This window comes from Suillus subalutaceus (genome assembly GCF_016647625.1).
Source record: "Suillus subalutaceus strain FC151 chromosome Unknown DFJ58scaffold_268, whole genome shotgun sequence".
Lineage (NCBI taxonomy): Eukaryota > Fungi > Basidiomycota > Agaricomycetes > Boletales > Suillaceae > Suillus > Suillus subalutaceus.
This window is the reverse complement of record NW_024540517.1, coordinates 33795-51327: the sequence shown is the minus strand read 5'-3', so window position 1 is coordinate 51327 and position 17533 is coordinate 33795. Positions and strand designations below refer to the sequence as shown.

Here is a 17533-nt window from a genome sequence, read left to right as displayed (position 1 = left end):
GCAGATGTCAGATCTTCGATCTCATACATTCATGCAGGCACGATGATAATGAGGCATTAGGAGATGGGGGGAAAGTTTCATGAAGACAGAAGGACTGGGAGGACATCGAGCCAGTTTGGCAGGAGTACGCCAGGAACAATTCGGTGAGTGTTGTGATCTCTGGCTACTGGAATGAATTGGTTGATCTTTGTCATGATAGGTGCTGGGGCACGAGATGGTGGGCGACAGGTGAATGGAGGTCGAAAGAGAATCAGGAAGCCTGCTTTCGAACTCGAAATGATGGGGATGGGATGCCGGTGCTTGACATCACCGAGACGAAACTGAGGAGAAGAGACAGCCATCGTCAGAGCATTTCTCACATCGCACTATCGTGAGTCCGTCAGTCGCAACACGCGAACATTTGTTGAATGCATTTATACAGGTATCTGTTCTGGGTTGTCAAGGCAGTGTGCCATGGAGCGCCATCGTACAAAGTCAGGATGACTTGTGGCAAGAACATATCTTCCGGCAGATGTGACTTGAAGGAGCCTTCGAAGTTGCAACATTGGGACACGACTGCCTTACTGAATTTCTGTATGCTCGGCAGGAGAAAGGCGAAGGTCCAAAATTCCTGTTCAAAGCATGGAGGAACAGAGATGGGGACATGGTAAGCCTCGGTTGTATCCGGAAATTCACCTTCTCATCGGACTCGAAATGCCAGACGAGTTATGATCCGAAGGCCTCGGAATTCATCGACCGAAACCTGACAGTGATCCCGAGGCCAATCACGAGAGTGATCCAGAGAGCAATCCTGAGGACAACACTCATCACATGAAGGAGGATGCTGATGATGACACAGAGGAAGGTAGATCCCCGCAAAAAGAGACCCAGAACAGAGCCTGGTCCTTCGACAGCACATGAAGGGACAGCGGTCCCACATGCAATTCCAAAGCCTCGCCCGGTCAATGCAGGGAAGACTGGTGCACTGCTGACATCGCGAATGGGCGACCTCCTGACTGGGCTGACTGCGAGAGTCACTCGCAATGTTCAGGAGGATGGTGCAACAGAACGAGTCAATAGGTCGCCGGTGCCGAAGAACATGCGGGGAAAGAAAGCGGTGATTGAGCCATCAGCTAGGACACACCCGGAGTAAGTCAACAGCAGCCATTGGACACAAGCACTCGAGTGACGAGAGCAAGGGAGAAAGAAGTAATGGGCTGATACTACACTACCTGCCATTACCTGCTTGTATTTACATGTCAATGTGTAACTTTCATATATCTGACCTAATATGATATGCAGAGTCCCACTAGTGAATATCGATTATTGAGTCCGACTATTGAGGTCCCGACTATGGAGTCCCGACTATTGAGTCACAAACATTGAATCCGACTATTGAACCTCGAGTCCCGAACCCCAAGATTCGTCAAACACTGAGTCCTGACTATTGAGCGTCGAGTCCCGAGCATTGAACATCGAGTCCCGAAATCGAGTGCCGAGTGTTGAGTCCCGATTATCGACTCCCAAATATCAAACATCAAGTCCCGAAGTATCGACCCTGGAGTCCCGAACATCAAGTCCCTACTATCGAGTCCCGAGTGTTGAGTCCCAATTATCAAATCCCGACCATCGTGTATGAGTCCCAGTTCGACACCCGGGGACATGTATTGAAAAATTCGGTAGTGTACATGATGTGGGGATGTCAATGAAAATTCACAGGTTGCAATGCAGTAATGTACATGGTCAGTTGTTCTTCAAAGTGTTCAATCATGGAATCTACTACCTGAGCATTTCAATGCTCATCTGTTCAACTCTTTGGCAACCTCTGCAGGTCTGCATCAGCTTTTTTCAGTTTGTTGGATGTTTCTGCCCAAGCCGTTCGGAATGGACGCTCGGCCTCGATAGTTGTTGGATGGAAGGGTCAGGAAGACCTCCAGTATGGTGTTGTAATCATGGAGTCAATCTTGGACGGATTGGTCTTCCAGAAAGATTAGCTTAAGATAAACTGCTCTGCTTTCAGATACTCACATTCTGGGTGTTGGTATTTCCGAAAGGATGGAGCTCCCGGACCATCAACCATACGTCCTCGATATTGAGCTCCGGCTGGTCTCCAGGGAGTTCGGTAGATGATTTGTCGGCTTGGGGAGATAAGATCAGTCTCCATAATGGTCTAGAATGAATGGACCCACATGAAATAGACACCTCTGAGGTAGCCGGAGCAAAAGTGGAGGATCAGCAGAGTCCAGCAACTCATCAACATCAATGACATCATCCTCAGGCCCGAGGTACAAGTCTGGATCAATGAGACAGCTGGAATCATCAGCTTGACCCGGATGTGATTGATCTTCAAGGGTGAAGTTAGCATGCATGGTGATCCCAGGTCATCAGTAATGTATAGTCATACCGGGTATTGCAGCCGATGCATCCAGGGTCCGGATGACATAGAATCATATTCTATGTCATCATCCGGCCCGAGGTATAAGTCATCTAAGTCATCTAAGGGATACCCGGTGAATAGATAAGGCATGATGAGAATACAACATACCTAGTGATGCCCGGCCCATAGATGAGTCATCCACATCCATAGAATTATAGTCGGTCACCAGTGGGTCATTAAATCTAACGGCTGGATGGGAACTCATGTGTGGAGAATTGGTGGACTGATTGACTGATGATCTAAAAAACTTCGAAGTTCAACCACAAAGCCGGCAATTGCCGAAAGTTGAACCACGACCAAACAAACACAAACAATAAATGATTTTGTGGATCGCCCATCAAATGTCTTGTTTGTTTGAAAACTTCATCTTTCTGATAACTGATTTCAATCTGAATTTCAAGATCTTTAAATCTCTCAACCCACTCATCATGTCCACTCCAGTTGACAACTCTTTGACCCATCTCAAGGCATCCACTGCCCAGATCATGGCCATCATCAGTGCCGCCCGGCAGATTCCCCCGGGTCCCAGCCACTCGGCTTTGGGAAAACAGGTTGCTACACTTGTGGTATGTTTTTTGTTTGGGTGCTTTTTCTTCTCTAACATCTTGGTAGTCTGATGTAGCCAAGGAGTATGGGTCCGGGGATGGTCCTATTCCTGGCCTCATCATTTCATGCTCCAAAGAGCTCCAGCGCATTCGGAACATGGTTCCCAAGGTCTGGCCAGACTTGCACTCCATTGGGTATGATGATCCTCGCATTCTTAGGCACACCTGGTCCCCCAAGGTCCTCGCCTGGAACGCCTTAGGCAACCAGACCTTCGATCTCCCAACTGCTGCCCCCCCCATCCACAGGTCCGATTCCTGTCAATCTCCCTCCCCAGCCATCCCTGCCGGCAATGTTGCTGGCCCTTCCACCAACCCCACCACCGAGTCCCAGGACAAGGGGAAAGGTAAGGCCGTCTTCGCTGACCCGACCCCGAGGCAGAAGGGAGTAAGAAGAGGAAGTCCCCCTTGATTTCTGGACTCTCCTCCCAACCCCCAAAATCTGCGATGAAGAGTCACAAGCGTCAGAGGTCTGCTCACGTTTGTGAAGTCCAAGGCCATCGTGGAGTCTGAAGATGATGAAGACTTGGTTATGCAGGTATGTCGTCTTGTTCATTTTTTTCATTGTCTCTCATTTTCGTGTAGCCACTTTTGGGTGGAGTGCCGGAGGGTTGTCCTTCCCAGCTCTCCACAATTGTCGCAAGGACACCTGATTCGCCTCGCTCGCCCTGGGTACCCAAGAAGAAGCCCTTTGGCCCTGCCACAGTAAGTGTCATTTATGCGTCCGGGACTCGGGTGTGTGCTTACATTATACCAGGTGATTGCCGGCAGTCACACAGCAGTTGTGGAGCCCTCCCAGCCCACTCCTGAACCTCCGGTGCAGGCACCCCCAGTCATCCCTGCAGTTGACATTCTCATTCCCTGGACCGGTGAGTACTTTGAAATATCTCAAGTGTCCATACACTAATACAACCAACAGAACAACCCATGCTATGCTTGCCACAAGCACAACTGGCCTTGCGCAACTCGGCCGGACAAGAGGACCGGGGCTCCATGTATGTCGTGCATCTACTGCACAACAAAGAAGATCAAGTGCACCCCCGCGACTATGGGATCCCCGCCTCCTCGCGATCGTTCTTCCTCTACTACCCGGAGGACGAGGTCCAGAACACCATCCAGGGCTTCCTCCAAGACTCCCTCAAGGCTCCCCCCACATCCCAAACTCCCACCCCCTCCAAAGCTTCCCCTGCCTCCCAGTCCAGGGCCCGAACTCGCAGTCAGTCTCATGGCCGGGCCGGGAACTTCTGGTGTCACTGCTGTGACCACTCCCAAGACCCAGACGCATGGTCGCAGCAAGACTATCACTGCCGTCAAGGCACCTGCACCTGCACCAGCTCGTAAGTCACCCGAGTTTTTCATCACCGTCTGACCTTCATTTTCCCTTGTAGCCCTTCCGTCTTCCAGGTCAGCAGTCCCTGCTGCAGCACTTGGGGTGCCCATGCCAGATCTCCATGCCATGTCCATTGCAATTCGAGATGGCGCAGCTCGAATCGCTCTTCTCGAGGCTCGTGTGGCAGAGCAGGATGGTAAGATTGACACCCTGCAACGCCTTCATGAAGGCCTTAGGCGCGAAACCATCGACCGGCACCCCTCATTCCCACTTCCCGACACTCCTGCCCCTGCAACATCCTTGTTGCTTGATCAATCCGGCCCCCGCACCATGTCACCCCCAGAATCCGCACTCCCTCCTCTAATTGATCTCAGTATGGAAACAATGGCTCCCACACCTGCAGCCCCAACATTCCTGGATGCCTCTGCCATCGAGGGTCTCCTGTTCGACTACAACCAAGTTGTTCATCCAGAGGATCCAGATGCATCCAGCGAAATTGTGGACCCAGGTGATCCAAGCAACCTTGTCCCAGAATATGACTCTTCCAGCAACATGGATGTTGAGGTGGAGGTGAAGGTTGAAGAGTCTTCTGTGGAGGTTGACATGGCTACATAATTGCATAGTGATAGATGTATATACAAGTTTTCAATGAATGTAACCTCTGCCAGTCCATTGATTGAGTCACTGAGTTCCGAGTCCCGAGACCCGAGACCCGGAATTCGGCACTCGGGACTTGAGACAGATTTGAAACTTGAAACTCGAAAGCACTCGAATCTCGGGTCTCGGTACTCGGTATTCGGTACTCGACACGATGCTCGAAACTCGTAGAACTGTTTCGAATCACCGAAGTACTGACTACCGAGTGCCGAGACCCGAGATTCGGTACTCGGGACTCGGTAATCGACACGATGCTCGAAACTTGTAAAACTGTTTCGAATCACCAAGTACTGACTACCGAGTACCGAGTACCGAATCTCGGGTCTCGGTACTCGGTATTCGGTACTTGACACAATGCTCGAAACTCGTAAAACTGTTTCGAATCACCGAGTACTGACTACCGAGTGCTGAGACCCGAGATTCGGTACTCGGTACTCAGTAGTCAGTACTCGGTGATTCGAAACAGTTTTACGAGTTTCGAGCATTGTGTCAAGTACCGAATACCGAGTACCGAGACCCGAGATTCGGTACTCAGTACTCGGTAGTCAGTACTCGGTGATTCGAAACAGTTTTTACAAGTTTCGAGCATCATGTCGAGTACCGAGACCCGAGATTCAGTACTCGGTACTCGGTAGTCAGTACTTTCGAGTTTCGAATTTTGAGTTTTGTTTCCAATCTTTCGTCTTGCATGCCGAGTGCCGAATTCCGGGTGTCGGGTGTCAGTACTCGGTTCTCAGTACTCGGTACTCGGTGATTCGAGTCTCGAGACTTGTGACTCGTGATTTACAAATCGACATTTGAAACTTGTGATTTCTGAGAACAATGTGTATTATCTTATGTATTTCTGTACTCATTTCACCGACTACCGAGTGCCGAATCTCGGGTCTCGGGTCTCGGTATTTCAAGACAACAAAAATGTATATCATCTTAAATTTGAATTTTCTTAACTCGAGACTCGAAACTCGTAAAAATGTACAATACCTAGGCCTATCTGTCTATATGATACGTACATATCTGGGCCCACCCGTCTATCTAATATTACCCGACGTCGGCCTACCCATCTATGTAGAATTCCCCACGTCGGTCCACCCGTCTATCTAATATGACCCCACGTCGGCCCACCCGTCTATGTAATCAATAATTCCGCTCACCCTCGGCCCACCCGTCTATCTGATATTACCCCACGTCGGCCCACCCGTCTATCTAATAAATAACTCACCTCACCCTCAGCCCACCCGTCTATCTAATATTACCCCACATCGGCCAACCCGTCTATGTAATAAATAATTCCCCTCACCCTCGGCCCACCCGTCTATCTGATATTACCCCACGTCAGCCCACCTGTCTATCTAATAAATATTTCACCGCTCCCTCGGCCCATCCGTCTACAAAATCATACTAATATGTCAGCCCACACGTCTATATGATACTATTTACTATACATCTCTCCTCAGGTCTATAATATATGTCAATCCTACTCTACATATTACCACACATGGGCCCACCCATCTCCATAATAATATTTCTCCCGGCCCATCCGCTATCGTCGATGATATATATAACATCAGCATAGATGGGCCCACCCGTCTCCATCGGAAATAATATGCCTCCCGGCCCACCTGTCAACATCAGGAATATACATAACATCGGCCCATCATCCGCTGGCCCGTATTACACGGGATATTATGTAGGTCAGGTGACCCGTATAATACGGGATTTGTCACTGAAGGGGCTCATGTCCCAGTTGACTGACTTGCAGAGGCTTATGTGGAGCATGTCTGCATGGATTTTTGTTGATGTTTATTATTGTTTATTATTGGCACATAGTCCGTCAGATTTCGTCACATGCCATATGACCTTGCAAGGTGACAAGGTGATTTCTCTGCAAACGGACTCATGGGTGTGGGAAACGTGTGCTGGCTTAGTCAGTGGATGTGGGAAAGTATTGCGCTAGCCTTGTCCTTAAATGCTTGCAGATACACTGAAGCACGAACAAAGACACATGTGAGTATAATTCCCTCTCAATTCGTTCATTTCATTGCAGTATAGCTCGTGTGTTTTCAGCGGTTTTCTTACAAAGTTGCCCTGTCGTTTGGCTCGTGTCCTCGATGAAGGACAATGTCCTCCTTGTGATAAGCCCCATGATGTCAAGCACTATCCTCATTATTATGATGCTCTCTATTTAATCTTGCACTTTTTGAAACATCCGAAAGTTTTTGCACATGGTCAAAGTCTTCGCTTAAATCTAAATCTCATCCTTTGTGTTGCTCGAAGTGCCGCTGGTCAAATTTTTCATGGTTGTGTTTCATATGAAATATGGGGTCCATGTGTAGTCCATGTGTACGTTTGTTTATACGACGAGTGTGCGCAGCTTGGATCATTCCTTCGAACATTTGTCTAAACTTCTATGCATGAACAAGACCATGACCTCCTCAAAGGGCAAACGTACCGCAAAGACCAAGGCTAAAATAAAGGCGGAGGAAGCAGCGGCACTCCAGAGACGCAGAGCCCAAAAGGAAATTGCGGTTTTCGGGGAAGAACGCGAGCCACGACCCGAAGTTTTGTCTGTTGATGAGGTTTGGTGGCGCCGGCAGTATGAATGGCTGAAAGTTCGAGGATACCTACTCCGTCCTCGGTATGCTCTGGACTGGGTCCCATCCTGGGAAGGTTCCAAATGCCGTGTGTGGGATTGTGAAGATGGTCGTACTTTGCACGTAAGATGACGAAGTTTGGACTGCATGCTTGACTAGCTGACAGCTCCATAGTTTGGTCAAATCATGGATGCGACTCGCGTGTCTGACGGCTTGTATGTGTCTCTCAAAATGGTGAAGAAGTCAGAGCACCCTCATGAAGTAGAGATCGGGCAATATTTCATGTCAGAAAAACTTTCACCTGATCCCAAGAACTACTGCGTTCCATTTCTCGATGTCTGGTCAGTTCCAGACGAGAGTGATACACAAATTATCGTGATGCCATTATTGCTTCCATTTACCAAAATTCAATTTGATACCTTCGGAGAAGTGGTGGAATGCCTTCGGCAACTTTTTTGAAGTACATGCAACTGCTGTTGAGCTTCCATACCATCTTAGTCATTCAATATAGGGTCTGTTGTTTATGCACAACAATCATATTGCACACCGGTGGGTTATTCATAACTGCCAGGTCACATGTTTGTAACTAACTCGAGGACAGTGACTGCATGTGGAAGAACATTATGATGGATGCCCAAAACCTGCATACAGAACCATACCACCCCATAATACCTTTCATGAAGTGCAATTTCAGTGGCCATGTGGGTCATTATACTCGCACTCAGCAGCCACCAAAATATTACTTCATCGACTTTGGCTTATCGCACCGATACGATGCCAGTGAAGAAAACCCGCTAGAGTATCCGATGTTTGGGGGCGACAAATCAGTGCCGGAATTCTGGAACAATATGGATGTCCCGATGGACCCCTTCCCCACTGACGTCTACTATCTTGGCAATGTCGTCAGAGAACAGTTCCTGGATGTAAGTAAACACTTACTTGGTTACCCTTCATTTATTGCTTATGACTATAATCAAGATGAAAAAGGGACGATTGCCTCATCCTTCTTCCGCTTCAGAGGTGGCTCCTGGATGTCCAAACCATCCGTACCATCGTCATCCGGCTTGCGCCTTTTCCTGTTGCCGACCTGCAGTGCCGCCTTGCCTTGATGTCTTTATATTTCCTGCCATAAATAGGCTATATTTGGTGGTGGCGAGCGGAGGCGGCGCAACTGAAGGAGGAAGAGGGTTCAGCGGTTCTAGCACTGCAAATGTTGGAGCCAGTGACAACGGCGTAAGTTCTGTGGCCGGTACAGCAGCCTTCTCGATATGAACTTTGTCCGCAACCAGAACTCTTGGAGCGTTGGGTCCGGGGGATGACAAGGTGATGGTGCGGGTCTGCACATCCACAAGAATGTGAACAGTGGGAAGGTGGTAGTTCAATGTTTTGTGGAAGCGCAGATGGCCCATGATTCGCGGGTCAGTATCGATGACTGAGCTCCAGTCCGGCAATGTCTTAAAGACGCCACCCTTTGAATACTGCTGTACAACGGCTGCACAGGACAGTAGCTTTGGGGGGAGAAGTACCAGATATCTCAATATCCTAAAAATCAAATGAAGCCAGAGAGAAAAAGACTCACCATGCGCCTGGCGATCTCATCTGATAACCTTAAGGACTCAGGATTGCCCTCCTTCAACTTTGTAAAATGCTTTATGAGCGATTGCACAGTTGCCAAGGTGGTGTTGAGGGCATCATCCGCTGTTTCGGAAGGTGACATAGTGGTATTGAAACAAGCTGATGTGCTAAATGTAATATACGGAAAGGAAAGAAAGATGACTTGAAAAATTTACTGAAGTGTCAGAATTTATATGGATATGTCGGTTGTGGACGTTTCCGAGCAAGAGCACAGTGTGGACTCAGTTTGATCTGATTATGCTGTTATACCACGCCTTCCTCTGCCATTGTCCCATGCATTCATTTGCTACAGCTAACATTTATTGCAAATCAAGGTGGTGGAACTCGGTGAAGATGTTGCTGACATCCACCGTTTGCTGAGTATTCACTGACGGATCATGGACCCGCTTGATGCCATGATGGCAATGCTTGAGGAGTCACCAGTCTAGCAAGTAGATATTTCATAGAATGCCGGAAGCAAGCGCGCATCTATATTTGTACCACAATGAACCTATTATTCATATTTCCCCACCGGATGCAGGGACCAGAAACGAGACACCGATGCACCGCTGATTGCAAAAATCCTTGTATAACACAATGGGTAATGCCGTTGCATGGCTCACCAACCGTACATATTATCAGACTGCACATCAGCACTCTTGCACCTCCGAGGTGCAGTCCAGTACCATGGTGAAGCAATAGGCGGTGGAGAACCCCGCAGGTACGGTTGATATATGATTTCGGAGTAAATCCTCCCGGACCATATTCATATAGATCCAATGCGCCGGATCGCTTGCGGGGCACCCGACCATCTGGACAGATGGCATCCTGCTTCGACCAAGGGTTGGGTTGACTGAGGCAGCAGTAATATTGCTTTCCCTCCAATCAGCGCAGGACTTCCACTAGTGAGTATTGGTTGATGCTTGTGATGGTAGCTGGGCCCATCTGTTACCCTTTCCGAGATGAAATATAGGTATTGGGCTCGGAAACACTAGCCGAGCCCATCCATCGCCCTACCTGTCACCTTTCCGAGAGGTATGGCTTGAATAATTAGTTGGGCCCATGCGTCACCATTTCCGAGTCAAAATATGGGTACTGGGCTCAAAATCATTAGTTGGGCCCATCTGTCACCCGTTCAGAGGTGACATACTGGTATTGAGCTCGAAATCATCACATCTGTTTCCATTTCCGAGACAAAATTATCTGGGCCCATCCGTCACTCATTTGGAGATGAAATACCAGTGTTGGGCTGAGAAAAATGAGTTGGGCTCATCCATTTCCATTTCCGAGACGAAATTAGCTGGGCCCATCAGTCACCCTTTCGGAGAATAAATACTGGTATTGAGCTCAAAATCATCACATCCATGTCCATTTCGGAGACAAAATTATCGGGGCCCATCCGCAGCCTTTCCGAGACTTTATTTGCTAGGCCCGTCCCTTGTGAGACTACATCGACGGGCCCATCGGTCAGTATTGAGAGACTAAATGACGGATGAGCCCAGACAATGTAGCATAGGAAAGGTGACAAATGGGCCCATCCGTCAGCCTCCACAAGATAGGAAAGGCCACGGATGGGCCCAGACGATGTAGCATCAGAAAGGTGACGGATGGGCTCATCGAATGCAGCCTCGGAAAGGCTGCGGATGGGCCCATCTGTCAGCCTCCATGAGATAGGAAAGGCCACAGATGGGCCCAGACGATGTAGCATCGGAAAGGTGACAAATGGGCCCATCAAATATAGTCTCACAAGGGATTGGCCCAGCAAATAAAGTCTCACAGAGGCTGCATTCGATGAGCCCATCTGTCACCTTTCCGATGCTACATTGTCTGGGCCCATCCGTGGCCTTTCCTATCTTGCGGAGGCTGACGGATGGGCCCATCCACAGCCTTTCCGAGGCTGCATTCGATGAGCCCATCCGTCACCTTTCCGATGCTACATCGTCTGAGCCCATCCGCGGCCCTTCCGAGACTAAATTAGCTGGGCCCATCCCTTCCGAGGATGGGCCCATATGTCACCTTTCCTATGCCACATCCGCTGGGCCAATATGTCACCATTGCAAGACTGCATTCTCAGCCCATCCACTGCCTTTCTGAGACCAAATTAGCTAATAGGCGTATTGGCCTCAAAATTGTTGGTTAAACTGGCCCATCCGTCACCCTTTCCGAGACAAAATTCAAAACCATTTTGCACTACCTGGGCCCATGACCTGGATCCTGACAATTGGCCAATTCATCCTCCCTCACAACCTTGGCCCGCTCGACAGCATCGGATATAACTCCGTATTGTGGGCCCACCCATGCTCACCTGACTATGGGCCCATCTCGGATGGCCCGTCTAACTGGGTAGATTCTCAACCTTAGCTGTCCGACTAAGTCGGAAAATGTTACTGAATGGGCTCATGAATAACGACAACGCAGACGATATCTCCGGAACGTATAGCAGAAACAATGCACCATCTGTAACAAACGGCCAAATTCCCCTGATATCCGATGCAGTACTAGTGGACCGACTATGAGTGCAGGTTTTCTTCAGTTTTGCAACTACTGGCATAATCTGACTTAGACCATCCCTCAGCGTTATTTGGTGATGCGTATGCCTTCTCATTACCTCATTACAGTCGATGCCAAAACCAAACCCTGGTTTCTGAGACCAATTTGTGATCCTAATGATTACTAGATGACCATGATGGAACTACGTGAGGTGGAACTGTCACTGGCCGAGTTTTCAGCGGCTAGCCACTCAGGAATATGCTCACAGGTAAGATTCCACAAGTAAATTGCTGCGATGTTAACTTTTGATCAAAGATCTGGTTCCGGACTGCTGTTGAAAAATCGGACGCGCTGCTGCCTCTTAAGCCCAAGCAGGCTTATAGTGGTTTTGTGATGGAAAGAAGGACCTTGTTTTTACAGCCATTCTTCTGCAGTTTAGGCTTATGGGGCAAACCTGACGAGTTAGCAAAGAAAGCTTTAACGGATGTGAGTCACACTCCGCATCGCCGTGCCTCGACTCCTCAATGTTTTTGCTCTTTTTTCTCTGCAAGCATAGCTACTGATATCTTCTGCCAGTTCGACCTGATGACTTTGTTTCGCCAATCACCCATGACTGTCATATACCATATTCACGGGTACAGATCCGAAGATCCGGATCTCAGATACAATCCAGATCTGATGGACATATCCGTCGTCCGGTCCACAGATCCGATCTGATCCTCATTTCATGTCCGGTTCATATAACTCTAACTATTGTTCATCTCCTTTTGGCATTCCTGTACACCGGTATACCGGTTATCCTTTACTTCCGTTATGCTTACTGATCCACTACACTTACTGATCCGCTTTAGCTTATACTTCATTCCCGGTTATGATTCGTTACCCATCCGACTTACCGATATGCTGTACACATACATTGCTTATACTTCGTACATAGCCTCGCGCCTTTGCTTATTGATCATTCCGTTAGTTATCCGTAGTATATAAACCCTTGTACATGTGCTGTAGTAGATCAGTTCAAATATCATCTTAGATTGCACTCATTCTGTCAGGACTCTAAGTCCCTCTGTTATCCGTCCGGACTCGAGTACAATACTCTTGTCTATTCCAAGACTTAGGATTGATTCCTATAGTCTATATACAGTGGCTCAAAAAACCGTCCGTATGTTTTGGCATTTTTCACTATCTATAATATTGTGTGAGAACAAACAAATGCCTCAAAAACATGCTTATACCACATTGTAGTATGGCTTCAGGGCTTTCATTTGAGCCCTACACCGTGGGAATCGGTGGAGATATGGTGGAGATACAAGGCTCACAAAATGGTGACTCATGCGGACAGTTTTTTGACTCAAGTATTTTACAGTAATAACCAGGTATTCTAGTATTTTGTATGACCTCCCTTGGCTTTAATTACTGCCTCTATCCTTCTAGGCATACTCTCAATTAATTTCTGGCAATCCTCAGCTGTGATCTTCCCCCATTCCACTGCTACTCTCTCCCAAAGCTCCCATACTCCTTTAGGGGGGTTTTCATAGGCTTGAAGCTTTTTCTTGAGTGTTCCCCAGAGATGTTCAATGACATTGACATCAGGAGACTGTGCTGGCCAGTCAAGAACATTGATGTTATGTTCTTCAAACCATTCCCTAGCTCTTCTGGATGTGTGCTTGGGATCATTATCCTGTTGGAAAATGATATCTTCTTCATCAATCCCTGATTCTGCCAAGCTAGGCAGCAAGTGGTCATTTAAAATGTCCACATACTGCTCAGCATTCATCTTCCCCTCAACCTTGAGCTAAGGCAAAGGCTAGTCTTCTCTGCCTATGTTTGATGGAGAGAAGAGGCTTTTTTCTTCTTTGTTACTGCCTTGAGATGAGCTGCCTTGAGAAAATTCCTCACAGTTTGTGAAGAGACAGGGGTAGTGATGGTGGAATTGATATAATGGGTGGCTTGGACAGCATTATCAGCCTTTCCTGTAGTGATATGTTGGATAATAGCCCTTTTGTCAGTAGAGGTAAGCTTGGATGGACGTCCTCCACAAGAGTTTTCCTTGTCTGGGTGGCTTTCTTTGATGAACTTGGCCACAGTGGACTTGCATATTCCAGTTCTAAAGGAAATTTGGCGAGCAGAGAGGCCAGCATAAGACAGAGAGAGGATATTATCTCTTTGAGCAGAGGAGATGGCTTTCATGGTGATTATGACTATGATACATGAGATATTCTGGTTTATATAGTTAGATATAGTCATAAAATAACATAATGACACCACTTTATAATTTATATAATAGTGGCATGATTTTTATGGTGTCATAAATAATGATTTATATAGTTTTAATATACACTCAAAAAACTGTCCACATGAGTCATCATTTTATAAGCCTTATATCTCCACCATATCTCCGCCGATTCCCACGGTGTAGGGCTCAAATAAAAGCCCTGAAGCCATACTACAATGTGGTATAAGTATGTCCTTGAGGAATTTGTTCATTCTCACACAATATCATAGATAGTGAAAAATGTCAAAACATGTGGACAGTTTTTTGAGCCACTGTATCCGTCTCTGTCTTCGGACAGTCCTCACCCGTTAGTTTCTAGTTTGGATCCGATCCGGATTAGCTGTTACTCTATACGTTTGATATCCGGAAGCCTTAACGGATCTGTTACGATACTTATCCGTCTCACTAGACGCGATACTCTAGCACTCTGAAATAAGGGGCAAGACTCAGGAAAGGGGCACAGCGCACGAGCTGAGGCCGAAGCCCTTCAGATCCGATACTACTTGAGTACGGTCTTAACAACGACAAGCGATTCTGACATTTCCAACTCAACACCGCTTCCATCGCCCACGAAGTCCTTAACAAAATACACTTCCTGATCCATGACAGCCCCACAGGCCAAGTATCATACACCACACACACCCGGCGTTGGCAAGAAATTTATCATTGAATGGTCGACCCCTAGTATTTCCAAATCATTCCATGTTGGACGCCTTCGAATTACAATGATGATCTATGATGTCGTCACAGAAGGGCCTGTACCTCTACTGTAAATGCATTCTTTGATGCACACTCAAATATGGTTACCACGGCTGCATTGCAGGCATCACATATGTTGGATATATGGTTCACGAGTGGTTGATCGCTCATTATTGTATTGTCTGCTGACTCCTTGTAGATTTATGACATTCCTAACCATTGCGAAGATGGTGTCCACCATATTTGTCGTACTGGAGTAAGTTCTGACTTGGCATATTAATTATTGGTCTTGATCCTGCTCACCGTGCTGGTATAAAAGGCACTGCACCGCCGACTCCACCTTAGTCGATCTCACTTGCCACCATCGACTCCCAGCATCATTGCACCGTAAGTTCATTGTCAGTGTTTCTTCATCAACCGACTTGATATTATTATTGTTATCTCATTGCGGTCATGGTCGCCAGGGTTTTTCACGGGCAACATCGATAGCGCCGTCCGATTTGTGGAACATTTTCCTGCGCATGCGCTAGTTCTTATATCCTCTGTAGTGACGGGAAAACCAAGTAGCACACGTCAGGTCGACCGGGGGGGGAGCAGTCTCGACTCTCAGGTGAAGGTGCCAATACTCTTTCAGCATTCAGTCTCGGGAACCAATTTGTGCATGCTCTCTGCACTATCCTGTGCGCCCTTGCACAGGCTTTGCAGTTATTCTGACTTTCAAACACAAGAGTGTAGTGACTCCCGTGGGCTATGATGATCCTGCCAATAGCCAAAGTGCGTCGTCGACCTGCAGAATCCTGCACCTCCGGCATTGAGTGCTATTTTAATCCTCATCGTCATTGCTACTATGCAAACTCAAGCCCCGCTCATTTGTACACTTCATTTCCACGTAGCTAAATATCCAACCGTGTATGATGTTTCTTGCTGCCAACGTCCTTGTTTGAATTATGCTATAGACTCTAACATATCGAGGGTTTCCAAATTCATCTGCTGTGACCCTCGATGCTCACGATGGAGAGAATATGTGCTATGTTGAGGCTCGTCAGGGAATCGACATGCCATGAGAACTTCGTCAAAGTGAAGGGGAGTCTGATTCTGATTCTACCAGTCTAGCAATACGGAACTGTGCCTTTAACTGCTGGAGGTTATCTCCTCAACGCAAGGTCCATAGAGAGAGTAGTAAGGTCGTATACACAGCCAAGCAAGTTGAATGATAGACACATTTTCGCATGATTTGTATAAACCATGCGGATCGAAAGTCGTGTCTTTCAATTGTCTGGGCGCGGCAGACTCGGAGCTCATCTCTATATTTGCTTGTTTCTGAGAGATATTCTGATCTTGTTCAAGTTTGGCACGACCATACTGGATTCAAAAAATAAGGTCACAAGAGAAGCCAAAAAAGATGTGATGAAGACGGCATCTATGCTCCAGAGATGCGTTAATGTCATGGGCAACAAAATGGAATACTTCTCTCAAAAGTTGTGCACAACTCACGTAATCGCCTATCAAAGTGCAGCAAATTGTTCTCGCCTTTGTTGGACAGATGTATGACCTACTGTATGATCTTCCTCACACTTGCTTCGCTATCAATGCTATCAGTTTTTGGAAGGATGGTTGTATACTTGCTAGTGGTGACGATGACGGATATATTCGACTCTTTGATTTTCCACTAGGAAAGCAACTGCGTAGACTGAGGGTTGCTACTGCTGTAATCTCACTTTTATGGCATTTAAACAAACCTGGAGTCATTTTTCATTGGTAATGCTAGGGGCAGTGTCACTGTTGTGAACCTCCATGTTGAAGTGAGTGTGATAATGGTACTGACTGGTTCACATCTGACATCTGGGTCTATCTTGAGTGTCACGCTCAAGGTTTTTCTCTTCGCACTGGGGTTAATGCTCCAGTAGATACATTAGCCTATGATGCCTGCAATGGGCATCTTGCTGTTGGAGTTGGCACTGATATCATCCTATTTAACGACCCTGAAGGTGACGCGAATCATCCCTCAGAAAAACACAAAGGCTAAAATTTGTGCAGATCCTTGGACGTTTGGTTCAAATATTCCGCCACCACCTACTATGTCCGGCACGGACAAGCTCTTACTACCCTTACCCCATGTTCTGAAATTCAGTGACGACGGACGTTGTCTCATTGCGGTGTATTTTCAACACAGTATTGTGTGGGTGATGTCATTTTATACTAACAGAAGACTCTCGATTGATCGTCATTCAAGCTCCTGGCTAATAAATTCTCTCCAACCAGAATGGACCATCTGGCCAAAACACATGCATGTGTATGTGCATTATTATTTCATGATTGCAATTATTAGGTGATATAGATAGTTGATTAGGGGAGGTGCCTGTTTCTCCACTGATGGAAGGACCATTATCATGTCAAATCTCTTCGATGATTTCAATTGTTACAATATCAGTGATGGTAGGCATTTAGCCAACCTTCCAACCCCCATTATCCACAATGTTCCCCTACCTTCACTATTCATTGAAGGTGGCCAATCTATATTGTGCGGGAGCTCCTGTGGATATGTTTTGCTATATTCTGGAAACATGGATAATGTCCTTCAGGTATTGAGACACTGTGGTATGAACCTTGAAATTAATGCTGCTACTATATCAACTGATTCGATGCCTCCTCTAGAGCACGACATCATCCAGACATTGGTTCGTTTGTCGTGTAATGTTTTGGTCTGAATTGGGACTGATCCATCGGAGAAGGCATATTGTGAAAGTGAGGCGAGATTCATTGCGACAGCCTCATCAGAGGCTGAGTCAGAAAATTATATTCGCATCTGGAGAGCAAGTGCAAGTGAGAGATACTTTTTCCTGAGCACCTATATGAGTT

The 17533-nt window shown here is 47.1% G+C and overlaps 3 protein-coding genes across 3 annotated transcripts; all 3 read left to right on the top strand.

The window, feature by feature from the left end:
* Nucleotides 1–60: 60 nt before the first annotated feature.
* On the top strand, nt 61–900 carry DFJ58DRAFT_848069 (uncharacterized protein; the record flags this gene model as incomplete). Its single annotated transcript, XM_041393569.1, has 4 exons — nt 61–143; nt 200–370; nt 422–646; nt 750–900. Coding segments are annotated over 4 exons (630 nt in total), but the record flags the coding sequence as incomplete, so codon positions are not given.
* Nucleotides 901–7428: 6528 nt separating this feature from the next.
* Nucleotides 7429–8705, top strand: DFJ58DRAFT_671164 (uncharacterized protein; the record flags this gene model as incomplete). The annotated part of the gene is made up of 4 exons (XM_041382930.1): nt 7429–7719; nt 7771–8025; nt 8108–8145; nt 8198–8705. 4 exons carry the CDS (start codon nt 7429–7431, stop codon nt 8703–8705), a joined length of 1092 nt encoding a protein of 363 aa, XP_041235745.1.
* Nucleotides 8706–17049: 8344 nt separating this feature from the next.
* DFJ58DRAFT_614128 (uncharacterized protein) lies at nt 17050–17274 on the top strand (the record flags this gene model as incomplete). Its single annotated transcript, XM_041380934.1, has 1 exon — nt 17050–17274. A coding segment is annotated over one exon (225 nt), but the record flags the coding sequence as incomplete, so codon positions are not given.
* Between the last annotated feature and the right edge of the window lie 259 nt (nt 17275–17533).